This window comes from Diabrotica undecimpunctata, chromosome 5 (assembly GCF_040954645.1).
Source record: "Diabrotica undecimpunctata isolate CICGRU chromosome 5, icDiaUnde3, whole genome shotgun sequence".
Lineage (NCBI taxonomy): Eukaryota > Metazoa > Arthropoda > Insecta > Coleoptera > Chrysomelidae > Diabrotica > Diabrotica undecimpunctata.
This window is the reverse complement of record NC_092807.1, coordinates 12,255,157-12,273,218: the sequence shown is the minus strand read 5'-3', so window position 1 is coordinate 12,273,218 and position 18,062 is coordinate 12,255,157. Positions and strand designations below refer to the sequence as shown.

General features: G+C 33.6%; 2 protein-coding genes across 5 annotated transcripts in view; both read left to right on the top strand.

Annotated features, from left to right (window-relative positions):
- Positions 1 to 7,676, top strand: part of LOC140441059 (uncharacterized) — a 130,662-nt gene extending 122,986 nt beyond the window's left edge. For all 4 annotated transcript variants that reach the window (XM_072531483.1, XM_072531480.1, XM_072531484.1 and 1 more), the window contains 2 exons: positions 1,630 to 1,916; positions 5,038 to 7,676. In XM_072531483.1, coding sequence (XP_072387584.1) covers positions 1,630 to 1,916; positions 5,038 to 5,412 — 662 coding nt within the window. In that variant the 3' untranslated portion in view covers positions 5,413 to 7,676. The remainder of the gene's footprint in view (positions 1 to 1,629; positions 1,917 to 5,037) is intronic.
- A 4,111-nt stretch (positions 7,677 to 11,787) lies between these two features.
- dsb (scavenger receptor class B member debris buster) overlaps positions 11,788 to 18,062 on the top strand; it is a 346,326-nt gene continuing 340,051 nt past the window's right edge. Inside the window, exon 1 of the mRNA XM_072531478.1 lies at positions 11,788 to 12,357. The gene's annotated coding sequence lies outside the window, so the exon portion shown is untranslated. The remainder of the gene's footprint in view (positions 12,358 to 18,062) is intronic.

Below are 18,062 nucleotides of genomic sequence, written 5' to 3'. Positions count from 1 at the left end.
ATCTCGATAGTCCCTAGTTCTCCCTAAAAATTCCTCTTCCATCGATCAATTAATCTTCAAATCTCTTTGTTTCGAGGTTTCTGACCGCTAGAGTATCATTGAAGGGCTCATTAACACTTTGAAGTTTAATTATTTAACATTTTTATAAAAACTGGATCAAAAGATATTAAATTTTTACCGTCTAGCTGATACAAATTTTATTGGGCATTGATTTCGCTAGCGAACTGACATTTAAAATCGCCGATCGCTTAAATCTTTGTTTCTGAGAGAACACTTTCGGCAAAATTCAGCTTGTTCGTATGGGTTTTAGAGGTTTAGTTGCGTTTTCGTCCCTGACGACTGGAGTATATCATAAAATATAACGATAAATTTCTTATTAGGTGGGTACTGGTTTTTAATGGCAAACCATGAGTTTTTTATTTTTATTTACTATTTGTAATTGAATATCCAGACTTACATGTTATTATTATTATTAGTATTACATTATTCATCTACAATTTCTTTTTCGTTTATCTTGTCGTCAAATATTTGCTTGTGATTTCTGGTTTCATATCATTTATAAAAAAAGTGGTCATCATCATCCAGCCTCAAGAGTCCATTGCTGAACATAGGCCTCTTCCTCATGTTTCCAACCCCGTCTATCTTGCGCCGCTCTCATCCAGTTTTTATTGAGTCTTCTTAAATCGTCAGTCCATCTTGTAGGTGGTCGACCGACGCTTCTCTTGTCTTCCCTTGGCCTCCATTACAATAACCTCTTTGAGGTATTGGTAAAAAAAAATGGTATTGCGATTTAATTTTCTATAATTGTTGTGTTTTCTACATTAGTCATTTTTTGACATTTATATTGTTCCTTACTTGTTTTTTGTGTATCTTTAATCAGTCTTAAATCATATTGTTCCCTTTCGGTTCTTCTGAATGTTTTCAGTTTGAAATCACCAGTGTATTTCGATTCAGTGTGATTCGATTGTATGTATGCACCGGAATTTGTCGTAAATGAGGTTACTTCATGTCTAAAAATCTTACAATCTGATTCTAAACAATACTATGTGGATCTTGTGGTGATCTCCACGTATTTAATTGTTTCGGTGATATATGAAGAAAAGAAACTTACTTTAAGTACTCCTCCATAGCGAACACGTTTAATCTTTTTTTCCTTTTATTTTTTTCATCCAATCCAAATGGTCCTATAAACTCAGCATATCTTTCATTTCCAGCCTGGTCATCAAATAATGACTCTAAATTCATTTTTAGGATTTTTTAGTAGAACTTGTCGCGGGTCATTATTGAACCCTTCTTCAACTAGGTACTTAGATTTATCTCTAGATTTATAGCTTTTGAAATGTATACCTAAATAATCTTCATCTTGATTGATTATTATTAATTGTTATTATTTATTTGTATAATGATTATTCTTTCTGACCATGCAGTGAAACTTGTTACTAATTTATCGATACTTTTGCTTAAGATTACCTTAACCGTGTAGGTGAATTCCATTTAGATTTTCAAAATAGTGTACATAGAAATAAAATGGTATTTATATTTTCTAATATAATTACAGTCAAAAATTTCTTTATATCGCCAAAAATTTCTCGTGTTTCTTAAAGATTCTTAAACCTTTTTCAATTTCAGGCAAGAGATTCTCCATCTCCGACCGCAAACAAAGCGGAGCTGCTCCAGGAAGCGACGACGAATTCGAGGATGAAGAGCCAGAAGAAGAGAGCGATGGAGAGGATACTGAAGAGAAAAAAGAAAAGAGGCTAGTGAAGGAGGTAAAGATGCTGAGGAAAAAGTTGCAGAGTCTGAAAAATAAGGAGGATAATGCGAAGAAGGAGAGAGTCGCCTTACGGGAGATTATCAAGAAGCACCAGACTGAAATGAAGGACGAGAAGAAGAAGTATAAACAATTGAAAAAGGAAGTAGGTGTATTGCTTTTAATAATCTTTTTCTTTTAGTGGTATTTATTTATTGGTACGTAGGTACCATAATTTTGCAGTGGTCTAGTACTAGATTATTTTGATCTACTTTTTCAATAACTAGATATTTGGTCTTTTCCATATTTATCGTCAAATCCCAAGCCTTATATTTTTTATCCAAGTTTCTGATCATATATTTTACATCATCCGCATCCTCAGCTAATATGACCCGGTCGTCAACAAAGTATAAAGTAAAAAGTTTATCCTTATCTATAGATATAACCATGTTATAACACGAGAACTTGGCTTTTGAATAAAACAAGAACATCAAACAGGAATACAAACAGCCATTTTAAAGAAGATCATGACAAGGTTCCGAATTAATGACAGAGATGAAAGTAGATGAGATTCGACAAGCATTAAGAAAAATGAAAAATAACAAAGCCCCAGGCGAGGATGGAATTGTAATAGAAGCTATCGTAAATGAAGGAGAAATGCTATTAAATAAATTAAGGAATCTGTTTAATCTATATTTGCAGCAAAGAGAGGTGTCCAAAGAGACCTAGACAAAGAAGTGAGAGATAAGGTACAAAAAGCAAATAGACTGGCAGGATGCCTTAATAACATTATATGGCAAAACAGACACATTAACACTGAGTTGAAGTCAAGAATTTATAAAACCAGTGTAAGAACAATAATGACATATGCTTCGACATAAAGAAGACCCGACACAGCCACAACGCAAAGGCTAATGGAAAGGGCAGAGATGAGAGTACTGAGAAGAATTACGGGAAATACGATGAGAGATCGAAAGAGAAGTGAAGACATTAGAAGGGAATGTAACGTACAGTGTATAAGTGAATGGAAACAAAATAGAAAAAAGACCTGTGTCGTCAAAATAATAAGAGATAAATCACCAATCGGCAAAAGTATCGTACGACCGCGCAAAAGATGGAGTGAAAACCTTCCATAGAGGTATTAACCCACCAATGAACAAGCAGAATTGTATATAAAGAGGAAGAAGAAGAAGAAGATCTGATGGTTCGTTTATTTCAGCCTCATCGTTCCTTTGTTTCGGTCAGGTTTGTGATTGTATACTCAGTGACATTAGAAGTGTTACACCCAGAAGGAGTAATTTCTTGAACTTAATTTTTTGGCAACACAATGACTATATCTAAAACATGCTATGATAACAATACCAATGGTTTATCGCTTCTACTTTTTGTAAAAATAAAGTTTTATCTTCTAAATTTTTTTGTGAGAGACCGACTTGTGAAAACCGGTTCGTATAGAAATTTTTAGTTATTGTTCCTCAGTCTAATTGTATTCAGTTTAAGCAAATGCATCGAGTTCGAATAAACCATAATTACCACCATTTTAGCGATTTTGACAGGGGTAGAATTATTGCGTATAAAGATATGGGTTTGTCGTATCGCGAAATTGGCCGTCGTGTTAATTGTACGGCAATGACGGCTATGCGTGTCTGTCGTGTGTGGACAAACTAAGGTAGAGGAACACGAAGGAGACCAACTGGTCAACCAAGGCATACCACAGAGCATCAAGATAGGCGCTTTAGATTACCGGCTCTGCGAGACCGTTTTGCTACTGCGCGTTAAATTGCTGACCAATGGTTTGAAGTAGTAGGTAGACCTGTTAGTATGCGTACACTATACCGTCGTATTCGAGCCTTTGGACTGGTTTCATTCCGCCCATGACTAGTGTTTCCTTAGACTGCGGACCACGGTCATCAACGTTTCAATTGGTGCAGAGAACGGCAGCATTGGGTAGCAGAATGGCGTAATGTAGCATTCAGCGATGAATCACGATTCTGTTTAGGAATGGATAATGGTCGTAGGATGGTAAGACGCCGTCGTGGAGAATGACGAGATATCGGGTTTGCTGTTGAGAGGAATGTATACAGGACAGTTGGAGTAATGGTTTGGGGGGCTATTGCCTATGGTAACCGATCACCATTTGTGTTTATTCGAGGCAATATCACAGCTGCACGTTATGTTGAAGACATCTTACAAACCAGTTTACTGCCTTATCTCGACGGCCGTCGAGACGTCCTTTTTCAGCAACACAACGTGCGTCCCCATATTGCTCATCAAACTATGGACTTTTCCAAGAAGCTGGCGTTAATATGTTGCCATGGCCGCCCCGTGTTCCGGATTTAAATCCTATCGAACATGTATGGGATATGATGGGAAGGAGACTGTCCACTTTGCACCATCCTGCACAGACTCTGGCACAGTTAATACATGAAGTTTAAGTTACTTGAAACGAGGTGCCACAAGCAGACATTGAACATCTCATTTTGTCCATGCCTAGACGTATACAGGAGTGTATTCAGCTACGGGGTCGCCAAACAGATTATTAATTTTTTTTTTGATTACTTGTTAAAAAAATTCTTGACAACGTTATCGTTTCATTCTTGATGTAAATCTACCATGTTGCCAAAAAATTAAGTTCAAGAAATTATTCCTTCTGGGTGTAACACTTCTAATGTCACTGAGTATATTTCGTTTATATTTCCCTCTGGCTTTAGTAGTTCTTTAAAGTATTCTGCCCACCTCTTAAGTTTTCTTGGTAAGTCGCCTATTACCGTGCCTTCGTTACTTCTGCAGAAACATGTGATTCCGATACCCGTAGCTTTATTGATTTTGACTTCTTGGTAAAAATTCCTAATTTTTTTGTTTATCATATGATTTTCCATACCTGTAACTTTATTTCTCAGAATTCTAGATTCTTTTTTCGCGGGTCAGTTTTTCTTTGCTGCTTCATAACTCTTTCTCATTTTGTTTCTTTCCTATTATCTGTTTTGTCGTTTCTGTTATTATCTTCTTTGTTTGTGTCCATTCCATTTGTTTCTTCTTTATTTGAACGTATTTTGACAGAAGATTTATTATTTCTTCTTTACTTTTATTTTATCGGAACATCTATAAGTTTCTCCGTGTTGGATTTCTTTTAGTTCTTTAAATCTTGTATTTTTCTCTTTAGATCTGTGTAGTTATGTTAGGCCTCATCATTCTGTAATCTCTTTTGTTAAGAAGCAATTTGCAATGTAGACCTAAAATTGATAAGATAAATAAAAAATGTAAATAATTTTCCTTCTAAATTTCAGGTTGATAAAATGGCATCTCTCATGAAAGACACGGATGACGACGAGGAAGAGGAAGAAGAAGAAAAGGAAGAAGCCGAAGAGGAAGAATCCGAGGAAGAGGAAGAAAGCAGCGAGGAAGAAGAATCGGAAAGTGACAGCGAGGACACCGATTCCGAGAAAAGTCAAAGTGAAGACGAAGACGCACCTAGCGACAAACACAAGACGAACTTGACTGCGAGAACGAAAAGGCACGAGAACATATTAAACGCATTAAAGAAGGGAAACTTTTTATTGAAAACGAACGCAGAGAGGATACAAGACGATCTGAACAAACAGAAGGAATTGACGGCTTCTTTGCAAGAGGATCTAGATTCGGTTCTCTCAGAGTTGGGTTAGGTTTTGTTGTTATTTCACGTTTTTTGTTTATAATTTTGTAAAAAAAATTGTATAATAATCTGTATATACTTAGAGTGTATATACCCGCTAAGTATGGCAATCTGAATTTGAGTTCTTTACAAAGTGAATGATAGTTTTTACGCGTTATCAAGGAGGAATATTTTATATTTTATTTTCAAATAAATTCACATTGTGCAATTTTGCTTAGAAAAGCTATGAAAATTATTTACATATGATATTGTCAGTTGTTTAGCTGTCTCATCTTTGCATACCTTGTAAATTTTATCTTTTATTTTAACACTATTTGGTTATAGATCAAATGTAAATCCATTCATGAATATGTTGTTTTGTTTCTTTTACTTTCCATATTTTATTATTTTAGTTTTTTATTGAAACTAAAAGTGATAAGTTTGGTTTCATAGTTAATTTCAACAACACCAAAATCATGGTTATTGATCGCCAACAACACTTTCCTAAAACCCGAAATATTGCAGGATGCGATTTAGTCTCCTCTATGATATATCTTGGAGCTCTCGTTAACAACACAGACATTTGTGAACCCGAAATTCAAAGACATATACAACTAACAAAAGCAGCAATGACTGAACTAAACGGGGTATGGCGTGATCTTCACACTACTATGACAAACAAGAAGAGATCTGTTTTAATTCTGGTCTTTTCCATATTTTACTATACATAGGAAACATGGGCACTCAAAGAATCAAATATACGACGCATAGATGCATTTGAAATATGGACATGGAGACCACTGCTTCGAATTCTCTGGAAGGCTCACAGCACGAATGTCTCGGTTCTATATAAAATTAAATCCAATTAACGTATCATGGTCATGTCCATCGAAGCGATTAGCAAATGGAGCAACTGGTGGTCCAAGAAAGGCCTCAGAGTCAACGCCAACGCGGCGGATCGCCAGCGATGTACCAATATTACGAAAGAGCTTCTCATTAAACAGTATACTGAGGCAGTACATGTAACAGATGACGACGACCAGTAAAGAAATATCCACAAATAACCACAACATATTATCTTCTAAGATTTTAATGACTAGGATGATGAGTTTATATTTAGTTCCTTCTTTCCCTTGAAAGAGTAGATTTAGATGCCCATCCTTTTATTTAATTCTATCTTTGATTTATCTTTGTTTTTGTTTTAATAATAGCCCAATATTTTTCGTTGAATTTTTGTGAGTTATCAATTTCTTTCGAATGCTTTCTTTTCATCCTCATCTATGTCTTCCCTTCTTATCTTTGTTTTCATTTCCTCTTCTCTTTTTGTACCATCGATGTTAAATTTTCTACTGTATCCTATTTTTTCCGCTCCAAACATTGTTTACCATTTAAATCATTTATAAAAAATAGTACTGACCAGAAAATTTAATACGCTGTTCTTAACTGACCAGTGGCAATTCCTTAACTCACCAGTATTTCTTAAAAATGACTGGCAACTGATTATCATTCTTAATTTCTTCTTTTTCAGCATTTTACAGTTTTTATCACTTTATTTGGTGTGCTATTTTGATTATTATATTACTACATTAATTTATTTTCCATTCAAAAAAGATTGTGTTGGCGCAGAGAGAAAAGAAAAAGAAAAAGTTTTCTAGCTCACACTAACAAAATATGAAACCGATGTTCCATATGGGCAGAACAGCAGAGCAAAATAAAAAATTAAGAGAAAACGACGGACAAGAATCACCTGAGGTAGACCAATATAACAAATGTTGGAACAGGAAAGAAAATATTGAAAAATTCTGCCTAAAAAGCGAACAATAGAGAAAACGTTCATAAACTTTTCACTTATCGGTATATGATACTAATGATAATAATAATAAATACTTAACTGATTATTAATATTAGCAGAAATTTCATTCACTTTGTAAAATAATGGTCACAGCTTGATGAGCTGCACATACCGCATCAGAAAAAACGCTTTTTTTAAGACTTAAACACGTATTTATTTCTTACTTTACTGATTGTATTTATATTAACATATTGAGACGTTTGTATTGCTTAAAGCTCTTCAGTTACTTTCTAATGTACGATTATTTATTACTCGAGGAAATAATGTATGTAGAATAGGCGAAATTGCAGCTTAAAATTTTCGCGGAATACGTAATCAGTCTGGCGCACTAGAAAGTAACATTTTTTTGAAAGAATGGGCAATGATATCTGATTTCAGAAATGTTTTTCAATTAGTAGAAGTTATATTCTTTTCAAAATAAATAAAATATTATTTAAAGTTGGTTTTACTGGTTATTTCTGTTCTAAATTTATAAAAATATTACCTTACACAATAAATATATGTATATATATATATATATATATATATATATATATATATATATATATATATATATATATATATATATATATCAAATGGCAGACTAATTACCTCGTTATAAGCCGATCTCATTATATCAGACAACAATAATACTGTGCATACATATGAATACGTAGGCCAAGCCCAAGAAACCATCCAACATCTTACCGGTGGCTGCCAGGCGTTTGTCGGTACTGATTATAAAGAAGGCTATGACTCAGTAGGAAAGATTATCCACCAAGAACTAGCTGACAATCTGGAACTCCTCCAAACCACTATCTTTCTTATTATCAGTAGGTTTCTGACAGAATGCTTGAAAATGACAACTACAAGGTATACTGGGACCGCACTGTGCTCAAAGACCAACCAGTGGCACATAATAGACCGGATCTCATACTAGTTAATAAACTTACTAGGCAAACAACACTTGTTGATGTGGCGATACTTAACACCAATAACTTACGTGTTAAATACAACGAAAAGATCGCCAAGTACAGAGAATTAGAAATAAAAATCAGGATCCTTTGGATAGTCCCATCAGGAAAAATGAATCAATCCCTGCTCTCCGCAGATTCCAGGGGTTTCCTGACCCGGGAAACTAGTACCTGCTTAGGGTCCCTTATCCAGGGTCACGGATGAAGTCCACAACGGTAGCCACGGCGGAGAGGAATACATTTGGTACGGTGTGGATGGCGGAAGTGGCAATCCCTTGATTTTAGGGATTGTATAAAATCATAATGAACAGAACCGAATGATTACCAGAATAAGTAATCTCCCACTTGTTGGTCAACAGCTTAGGGTGGAAGAGCTGACAAGTAGTAGGGCATTTCATTGCCCTGGAGTTGAGAAATTGGCTCCAAAGGCGGAAGAACTAATTTGAATTAATCAACGGCATTGGAATGCAGAAGGCAATGGGAAACCACTGCATTAAAGGCTTAAACAGAGCATCCTTAGTAAAATTACAATGGACACTATAAACACAGAATTGGCCCTTAGTGTCGGGCACTCCTTTAATGGAGAGAGGGTGCTAAGAATCCCCCGGAAGAACAAAATATTAGCAAATACAACAAAAAGAATTGAAACCTGGAACGTCCGAAGTATGTTAAGGCCAGGAAAAACGGCCAACATCATAAAAGAAATGAGACGACTTAATATAGATGTATTAGGGTGCAGCGAAGTTAGATGGCCGAACAACGAAAAAAACCGAATCAGACGAGTATCATATATACTATTCAGGTGATAACACAACAAATAATAGAAATGACGTTGCAATTATTATTAGGAAAGAATGGGATGATGCGGTTGTAGGATTTCTCCCAATCTCGGATAGAGTAACTTTGTTGAAAATAGATGAAAGACCAAACAACCTTAATATCTTACAAATTTATGCACCGATATCGGATAGCTCAGAGCAGGAGATTGAACATTTCTATGAAAAATTAAGGAATGCATCGAAAAATATGAAAAAAGAAGAAGTCAGTATAATCATGGAATACTTTAATGCCAAAAATGGAAAAGGAACAGTAGAATGCATAATAGGAGAGTATGGATTGGGTATACGGAATGAAAAAGGAGAACGACTGATACAATTTTGTCAAGAAACAGATAATGTAATCATGAACAGCCAATCCAAACTACCAGCTAGACGGCTATACACCTGGAGGTCTCCCGCCGATAGCCCGCAACAAATAGAGCGGGCAGACCTGGAGCAGACATCAACTCCGACCATAACTTATTGCTTGCTGAACTGAAAGTAAGGATAAAAAAACTCGAAAGTCGGGCGTTATAAGAACGGTGGATATACAAAAACTAAAACAAAGCAACGTAAAACAACAAATGCAAGAAGAAATAAACACAAAATTTAACGACATTGCAACACATAATAGAAAAGATATAGATACAATGTGGAACGAGATGAAAGATGTATGTATTAGTAATAACAACAATAAACAACATCAAACAGGAAAGACAAATAAAACAACCATGGATGACACATCAGATGTTAGGGCTTATGGAGCAAAGAAGAGAGTTTAAGAATAAAGACGCAGAAAAGTACAAGGAACACCACAAAAAGGTACTGAAAGAAATAAAATTAGCAAAAGAATTCTGGCTGTTGGAGAAATTCTTAGAAATAGAGATCCCACAGAAAAAAACATGATATATTTAATATGCACAGGAAGATAAAAGAAATGGCAGGAATATATAGAACAACAATGCCCACTGCACTGTTTAATAAAGATGAAAACATACTATTCAATACGCAAGAAAAACTGGACAGATGGCAGGAATATATATTCCTGCCATATAACTATAACTATAACATATATAACATATATAACTATTACTTGAATAGTTTTAAAAGTCCTTGGATTCTTAGATTTTACAATAAGTAAAGGTCTTAATTTTAAGAATCCAGACGAGTTGCTACACATCAAAAGAGTTACTCGTTATTTGCTTTTTTTTGTATCCACGGGCAGTTTTTTCACTTTGGGCTGCCAGTGTTTTGGTTAAAAGCATTCTGAAATTAAGAAGACTTCTTATCGTTTCGTCGCAATTGAAGATTTGGTCTGACGTGAAGCCATGCTCTAAAATGAGATCTATCAATTTGAAATTAAACGCTCAATTTCAGATGAATCGGTCGAAAGTTTTTCACCCGAAATGTTCGGTTGTCGGATGCCATACCTCTTCTTCCATCTGTCGAGCCAACCATCACTTGCAATAAAATTTTTCTCTTCATCCTTAAACCGTTTGTGAAACTCGACAGCCTCAACTTGAAGCATGGGGCCACTAATTGAACTTCCCAACACTCGAAGGTTAGAAAACCCTCAAAATAAGGCTTTAGAAGCCTGTTGGTATTCTCCTTTCTTCATAGTTTCCTGCAACAAATTACTTCCACTACTTACACTTTTATTAACCCATTGTTAAATATCTTTTCGTTTACGTCTCCAATCTCCCACAGTCACTTCTCCAACACCTAGGTCAGCAGTAATCTTCTTTACTGACTCACTCTTATCCAAGCGTATTTTAGCACTTAATTTTATTTCCAAAGAAACCACAACTCGTTTACGTTTTAAACTGATAGTGCACTTTAAGTTACACAGAAACTATATAAAGAGAAGACATGAATGAACTTGTAAGAGCTTACAGTGGGCAGAACCGAACAGCTAGCTGTGATGACTCAAACTGACGGCGGGGTAGTTGATGGGGAGGCAGCCAGTAGAAGCATAGTGGCTAGAACAATAACACTCGCTAGTGACTGATCTCTTCAACGTAGCAACAACTAGCGCCATCGAGCAAAAAGACAAAAGAGGGAATCTAATCGTTATGAAAAGGAGACCAAAAAAGTGGCCTCTGATGGCGGACATATCCGGAAATGCGAATGCGCCAAATTTAAATTTCATGACACTTCACAATAATCATACAGTGGTGTAGGGGTTCTAATTTATCTATTTATTTGTTATATTAGATAATATTAATATAACATAATATTAATACATAATACACTTAAAATACTTTTTTTTAAACTAGGACACAATAAAGTTTTAATTAAATAATAACAATAATAGTCTAAAATGTGAAGCAATTGTTAAAAAACTTCAATAGAAAATACAAATAATCTTTCATGTGACAGTTGGGACAAACAATAACATCAGAAATGACATAACCTAACTAAATTTGATTTCTTAAACAAGGAAAGAGTCTGTCTTTCCTTGTTTAATGTGGCCTCTCAAGATGCCACTTCCTGTCTAATAATATTTTTGCCCCCACTACCTTTACATTCCCTCTTTTGTCTTTTTGCTCGATGACTAGCGCCCACGCTCTCGCTCTCCAAGCTAATTTATTACATAATTTGTTCTTTTCAATTACTACCTCTGTTAATCCAGAGGCTAGGTTAGTCGGGACTCAAATAATCGCGAGTCTACTGTATTATAAAAAAGAAGAAGTAAAAGAAGAATAGAAAATGATTATAATTGAGGTGGTGCATAAAGGGATATTGATTTCAACCAGAAGAAGAGTGGAGAGGGAATGAAATGTGTACGTTTAATATAAATAAGGAGAAGAAAAATGAAAAGAAAGAAAATTTAAACCAGATACGATTACACTGCTTAAAAAATAGTCTAATTGAAGTATGTAATAAGTTTTGAACATTTGTTTCGAACTGCTAATAGTAAAATCGAGACATGTTACTTTTGTTGCCTTCTATATTATTAGCTACAAATACACCAATAATCAATCACTGGCATTTTCTTCTGAATACATATTGACGTTACCTAATGTACATACAACTAAATAAACACACAGGCGATTCTTAAAACATTTTTAATCTACTTCAACCTTGTACCTTAGTCTTTGGTACTAAAATGTAGCTTCAAATAAAACAATTAGATGCTTTTGGTCTATGCCACTATTTCATCACTAGTGAAATAGTACTGGAAAAGGTTTCGGTGAAATTGTTAGCGTTTTTCACGGTAATTTAGCAAAAGCGTTTCACGCGATACTTCGGGAAAACCGTTTTTGGTAGTGCGGTAGTTTAACAGTCAAACAAAATTTAATATTTCTCACGGTGTTCCGAGTATTTTTAAATTGAGAAAATTATTTTTTTTGGTAAGTATAAGTGGTATATTTTTGGGTTGCAGGATTGTTTAAAGTTTACTAATTATTTTAGAGACGAATCCTTGAATAATGAAGATTTATGTTATGCATATAAAATCGATTACTTATTTTGATATTTTGTATAAGCTTTAAATTTTCTTGGAAAATGGACACTGTCATAATTTAATTTATTTATATGGAAAATACGTTTTTAGAGAAAAATAGTAAAATCTAATAAAGGAAAAATAAAGTTTTTAATAAAATCTTAAGATTTTCGAATAGTTCTATATTTTTTTCTTTATTTATTTGAAAATAATTATCGCGAAAATATTCTTTTATGGTAAAGCTTCTACAAGCTAAGAAGAACCATAAAATACAATGTCATCTTTTGTAGTACATATAATATATTGCCCATCAGCAAGTCTATAAATCGTATGAAGTTAGTATTGTTCGTTTTATTATTTACTACAGCTTGTTTACAATATAATGATAGGCGTAAAAAGTAATGTTTGAATTATAAATGGTAAAAGCGTTTGGAGCTGTCTCTTAATTACAATGGGTAAACTTTTAAAATCACACCAAAGAGGAAATGATTGTCCGTTAATGTAGGTCAATGATAGTTACTTTTAAATAAATATAAGAAAATAAGTTATTTTTTTTTTATTAAAAATAATTACATTTGGTTATTACTTCTTACTCATTTATGTATTATAAAGGGTTGCGGTTTTTAGTATTAAATTCTATATAAAATACACGAGCACGAAATAACAAAGATTTTACCTAAAACACTTAAATAAAATATTCCTACTTACCGAGATACAGAGTGTTTTATTACAAATATTCTAAAATGATTTTAGCCCATTGTTTTAACACCTTTCAATATTTCTTTTTTTTTTTTTATTGGGAATAACTTGCATCAACCATAGAAGGTTATAAGCGGTGGTACAATATGATTATACAATTTCTTCCAATGACTTCCAATGTAATATATGTAATACCAACCAAAAAACATAAAAAAATAAACCCAAACTACATAAAAGACATAAATAATAGGTTTTCTTTAATTTTGAACCTTCTTAGGTGGGCGGGAGAATTTCCCTTTTTCCGTGTATCCGCCCGTGTATCACATAAAGCTTGTGTTATAACTTTGTAACTGATCGAAGTTTACTACAGTAGACTCCCTCTATAACGAGAACTGAAATGGCAGACTAATTACCTCGTTATAAGCGAATCTCGTTATATCCAACAACAATAATATTGTGCATACATATGAATATGTAGTTTTCTAAAACATTAACTTTCTATAGTGAAGCCATTCGGAGCAATATAAGATGCTAATACATATTGTTTGAATGGCACTTTTAAAACAAAGTTGTTTACTTTTATTGTCAATGAAATGCATTAAAACAAAAAAGAGTTGTTTACTCTTACTGTCAATGATATACGTTAAAACAAAAATCTGTATTCTGTAAATATGTATAAAGCGTATAAAGTTATTTTGTCATTTTTGACTGCTTTAAATTGTCCAGTATTCTATCTATCATATTTTCTAAAGATGTGAAACAGTTTTATGCTTCTTCATTTGCGATTTGTCCTTGGATAAAGTTTCTGACAACCTTTAAAACACTTTCCACATCTTGTCTATTAGGACCCATATTATTAGGTGTGAATGGTCAATCCTTGGTCAACCCAATACAATGACACTCGTGAATCATAAATTTTACATTTCCGACTAAGAATCATAAATTGTAAGAAGTTTATTGCTGGCGGCCCGCAGTTAAAAAGGGTGTTTATTTATAGCTACGGCCGGGCCAAAACGTAAAAAACACGTTTTTCATTCTTATCTTCTCTCGTTATAAGCAAATTTACCTCGCTATAAAGGGTTATAGTTCAATAGAAATGTCACGGGACATCTAATGTACCTCGTTATAAGCGAAACCTCGTAATAACCGTGTTCGTTATAAAGGGATTATACTGTATTTTGATTTCAGAATCATTTTTCACCATCTGATTTAATAAGTCAGTGACTGGTGTTATGTTTTTGACACCACTAATAAAAATTGGAAATGGTTTATTATGTTTTTAATTTTTTGCTCATCCTTATTGGTATCCATAACTTCTACTTCTGTTCCTTTTCTAAGCTATCGAAACGATTTTTTGATGTAGATATAGGCGAATTAAGCCAATAAACATTCATTTTTGTTTGTTTTACTGCTCGATTATCAGGACTGCCATGGCTTATTTTTTTTATTTTTTACAGTTTTCAATTCGTCAGTTTGAGACCGTTATTGTGTGTGGGGAATCATTATGTGGGAGTATATAACCTTTCAACTGATGAATGTTTTATTTCAAAACCTACTCAAATTATGTTTATTTTCGATATTAGGAACTTACATTAATTTATTATAGAGTTTACAGTAATTTAAAAAAGAACTTCATTGAATTTTTTAACCAGTGCTTCTTTCAGGCTGTTGGGTATCTTGAATATCGGCTTGGCTGAGGTGTACTCTGGACATTCTATTATTATATGGTTGACTGTAAAAGGTGTTCGGCATCTTTGGCACATTGGTAGTGGTTCTTTGGAGATTATGTAGCCGTGCGTAAGTTGTGTATGCCCAAGTCGGAGTCTGCTGATAATTACCTGGCCTTTTTGTTTTGGTGGTTTAGGAAGATTTTTTGAAGATACGACTGGTTTGATGCTTTTAAGATTTGTGTTTGTTTGATCCCATATTTCTTGCCAGATTTTATTTACATGAGTCTTGAATAAAGTTTTAGTATCTGATATTGGTATACCTGTTGTAGTCTGAATGTTCACATTGTTTATTGCTTCAAACACTGTTTTTTCTGCTAGCTCATTACCAGTTATTCCGACATGTGATGGTACCCACATAAATGATATGGTTTTCCCAGAAAATTGGAGCTGTTGCAACGCGTCTAGGAATAGATTGCGTATTAGGAATAGATTGATGTGTGTAGATTACGTTAATTTTTGTCCACGCTCTATAGACAATTATTTTTTAAGCTTCTTCGTAATTTATATCGCCAGTTTAGTAATAGAAATGTTTTTAAACATTTAATATACATTTTTGGTATATTCTGGTTTTCGATTTGCATTTAACAATTTATAGTCAATATTTATAATATATATATATATATATATATATATATATATATATATATATATATATATATATATATATATATATATATATATATATATATATATATATATAAGAATAAGAAAAAAGAATATATATATATATATATATATATATATATATATATATATATATATATATATATATATATATATATATATATATGTAAATACTTTTTTTTTTGGGTGTGGTAGTCAATAAAAACAGAGCTTTGCTAAGGCGTACTATTTATTCTGAATCCAAGCTTTCGGTGGTTTTTTGCCACCTTTATCAAGGCCTACAAAGAAAATTACTATGTTGTAACAATTTGAATGGTGCCAAAAAAGGCTATAAAAAACTATAAAAAACTTACCCGAATGTAAGATTCGTGGCAGAAACAACAACGTTAAATAACATGATAATTATTTAACGTTGTTGTTTCTGCCACGAATCTTACATTCAGGTAAGTTTTTTATAGTTTTTTATAGCCTTTTTTTGGCACCATTCAAATTGTTACAACATAGTAATTTTCTTTGTAGACCTTGATAAAGGTGGCAAAAAACCACCGAAAGCTTGGATTCAGAATAAATAGTACGCCTTAGCAAAGCTCTGTTTTTATTGACTACCACACCCAAAAAGAAAAAAGTATTTACATATATTTTTTCCAAACTAGTCAAAAAATTTTGGACTACTTTTTCTATATATATATATATATATATATATATATATATATATATATATATATAATAATTTAAATTCAATAAAAAACAAGAAAATTAGAATATCTCGGACATATTACACGTGGAGAGAAATACACCTTGCTCCAACTGATTATGCAGGGAAAGATCCAAGGAAAGAGAAGCATAGGGAGGCGTAGAATGTCATGGCTGCGCAACCTGAGAGAGTGGTACGGATGTACATCAAATGAACTTTTCAGAGCAGCCGTCTCAAAAGTCCGAATAGCTATGATGATTGCCGACCTCCGCCGCGGAGATGGCACTTGAAGAAGAAGAAGTCGAAGATTCTGATCGCAATAAAATATAGACGAAGACAACGATTCTTTAGAAGGACGAACTAGAACTGGATCATAGTTATAAATTTTTTTTTTGTTAAACTGGATCCATAACTAGAAATACATACAAGATTTAATAAATTTCACTAAAGACGGTTGTTTGCCTTTGCTTATTCAAAAAACAAAAATAAACCAAAAATTATCATCTCTAATGATAATATGCTAAATTAATTTAAATCAGATGTTAAAATATCGGTGCAAAATATGCTGAATCCACAGCAAATATTTCAATGATCTATCCCACATAATAATTACACAGCTTTTTTGTAACAAATTTCACTAAAATATAGTCATGCTGTTCATATTTTTCAATCTCTGTGAAGTACTACGATTCATCTGAACTGGCATAAACGATGTCTTTATCGGATTCCGAAGTTTCATTCTGTGGTAACTCCGCATTCTTCTTAGTAGTAGGTAGTAGTAGTAGTAGTAGGTAGTAGTAGTAGTAGTGTTCCAAATGTTTTTTTTTCATCTTATTTGATTGCAACTTCTGTTGTTTTTGCTCTCTTGCTAGAGTTTCTTCTTCAATTTTGTATGTTTCTGATGTTTCTGTTAAAACTCTAGATTTAACCTTTTTTCGTGCTCTAATATTTTTTCTCGGGATAGCCTGTGGAAAAGGTCGTACAATTTTTCAGGTGTTATCGGGGTTGATGTAGATAGAATAATTTTAATTTCAGGTGCTAATGTGGTTGATGTAGATATAACAGCTTGTTACAGTTGAGTTGTTTACATTATTTCTTGGTGGTGGCCGGTCAGTAACAAAAGCACAGTCAAAATCGTCATCCGAAAATACAAGATGGTTTAGATTCATGATAAATGAAGAAGTGTGTGCAGTGTTTGTAATTGCTGCTAAGTCATGTATAGTAATTGCTCGAGCATGATGCATTATCATCCATTCGTTCATAGCAATGGCAAGTTTTGATTTAAACTACGACTAACCGCTACATCTAGCGGTTGAAGGCGATGTGAGGCATGGGGTAGAAAAGTAATTAATACTATACCATTTTCACGTGCAAACATTATGAATCCAAGAGAACAATGAGCTTCGTGATTGTCCATTAATATTAAATTGGGGAATCAGAAGAACACTGTGTATAACGTTTAATGTGATTAAGAACCTTGAGAAACAGTTTCTTCGTCATCCATCCAGAACTTGTTGAATTAGCCAAACACAAGCTTCCCAAGGGAGCTCCATTCGACATTGTATCATAAAAACAGGCTCTTGGAAATGTGTACAGCAGCCATGCGAAGTTTCATGCCACCCTCAAGTGCTTGTATGGCATTTTGAATATCATCTTCACTTGGAGGCACTTCTGCACGTTTTCTTTTGTATATACGTACCATCTCAGTTTCTAAAAATCCACATTTAACATTCATTTTAATTCTTCCTAATGAAGCTTGCAATAATGGGGCAGCTTTGAACAAAGTTCAAAAGTACCCCATTCCTGTTGTTCAAATGTGCTAAGCAACTACAGATTTTAAATTTAGGTAAGTTAAAAATTTAGGGT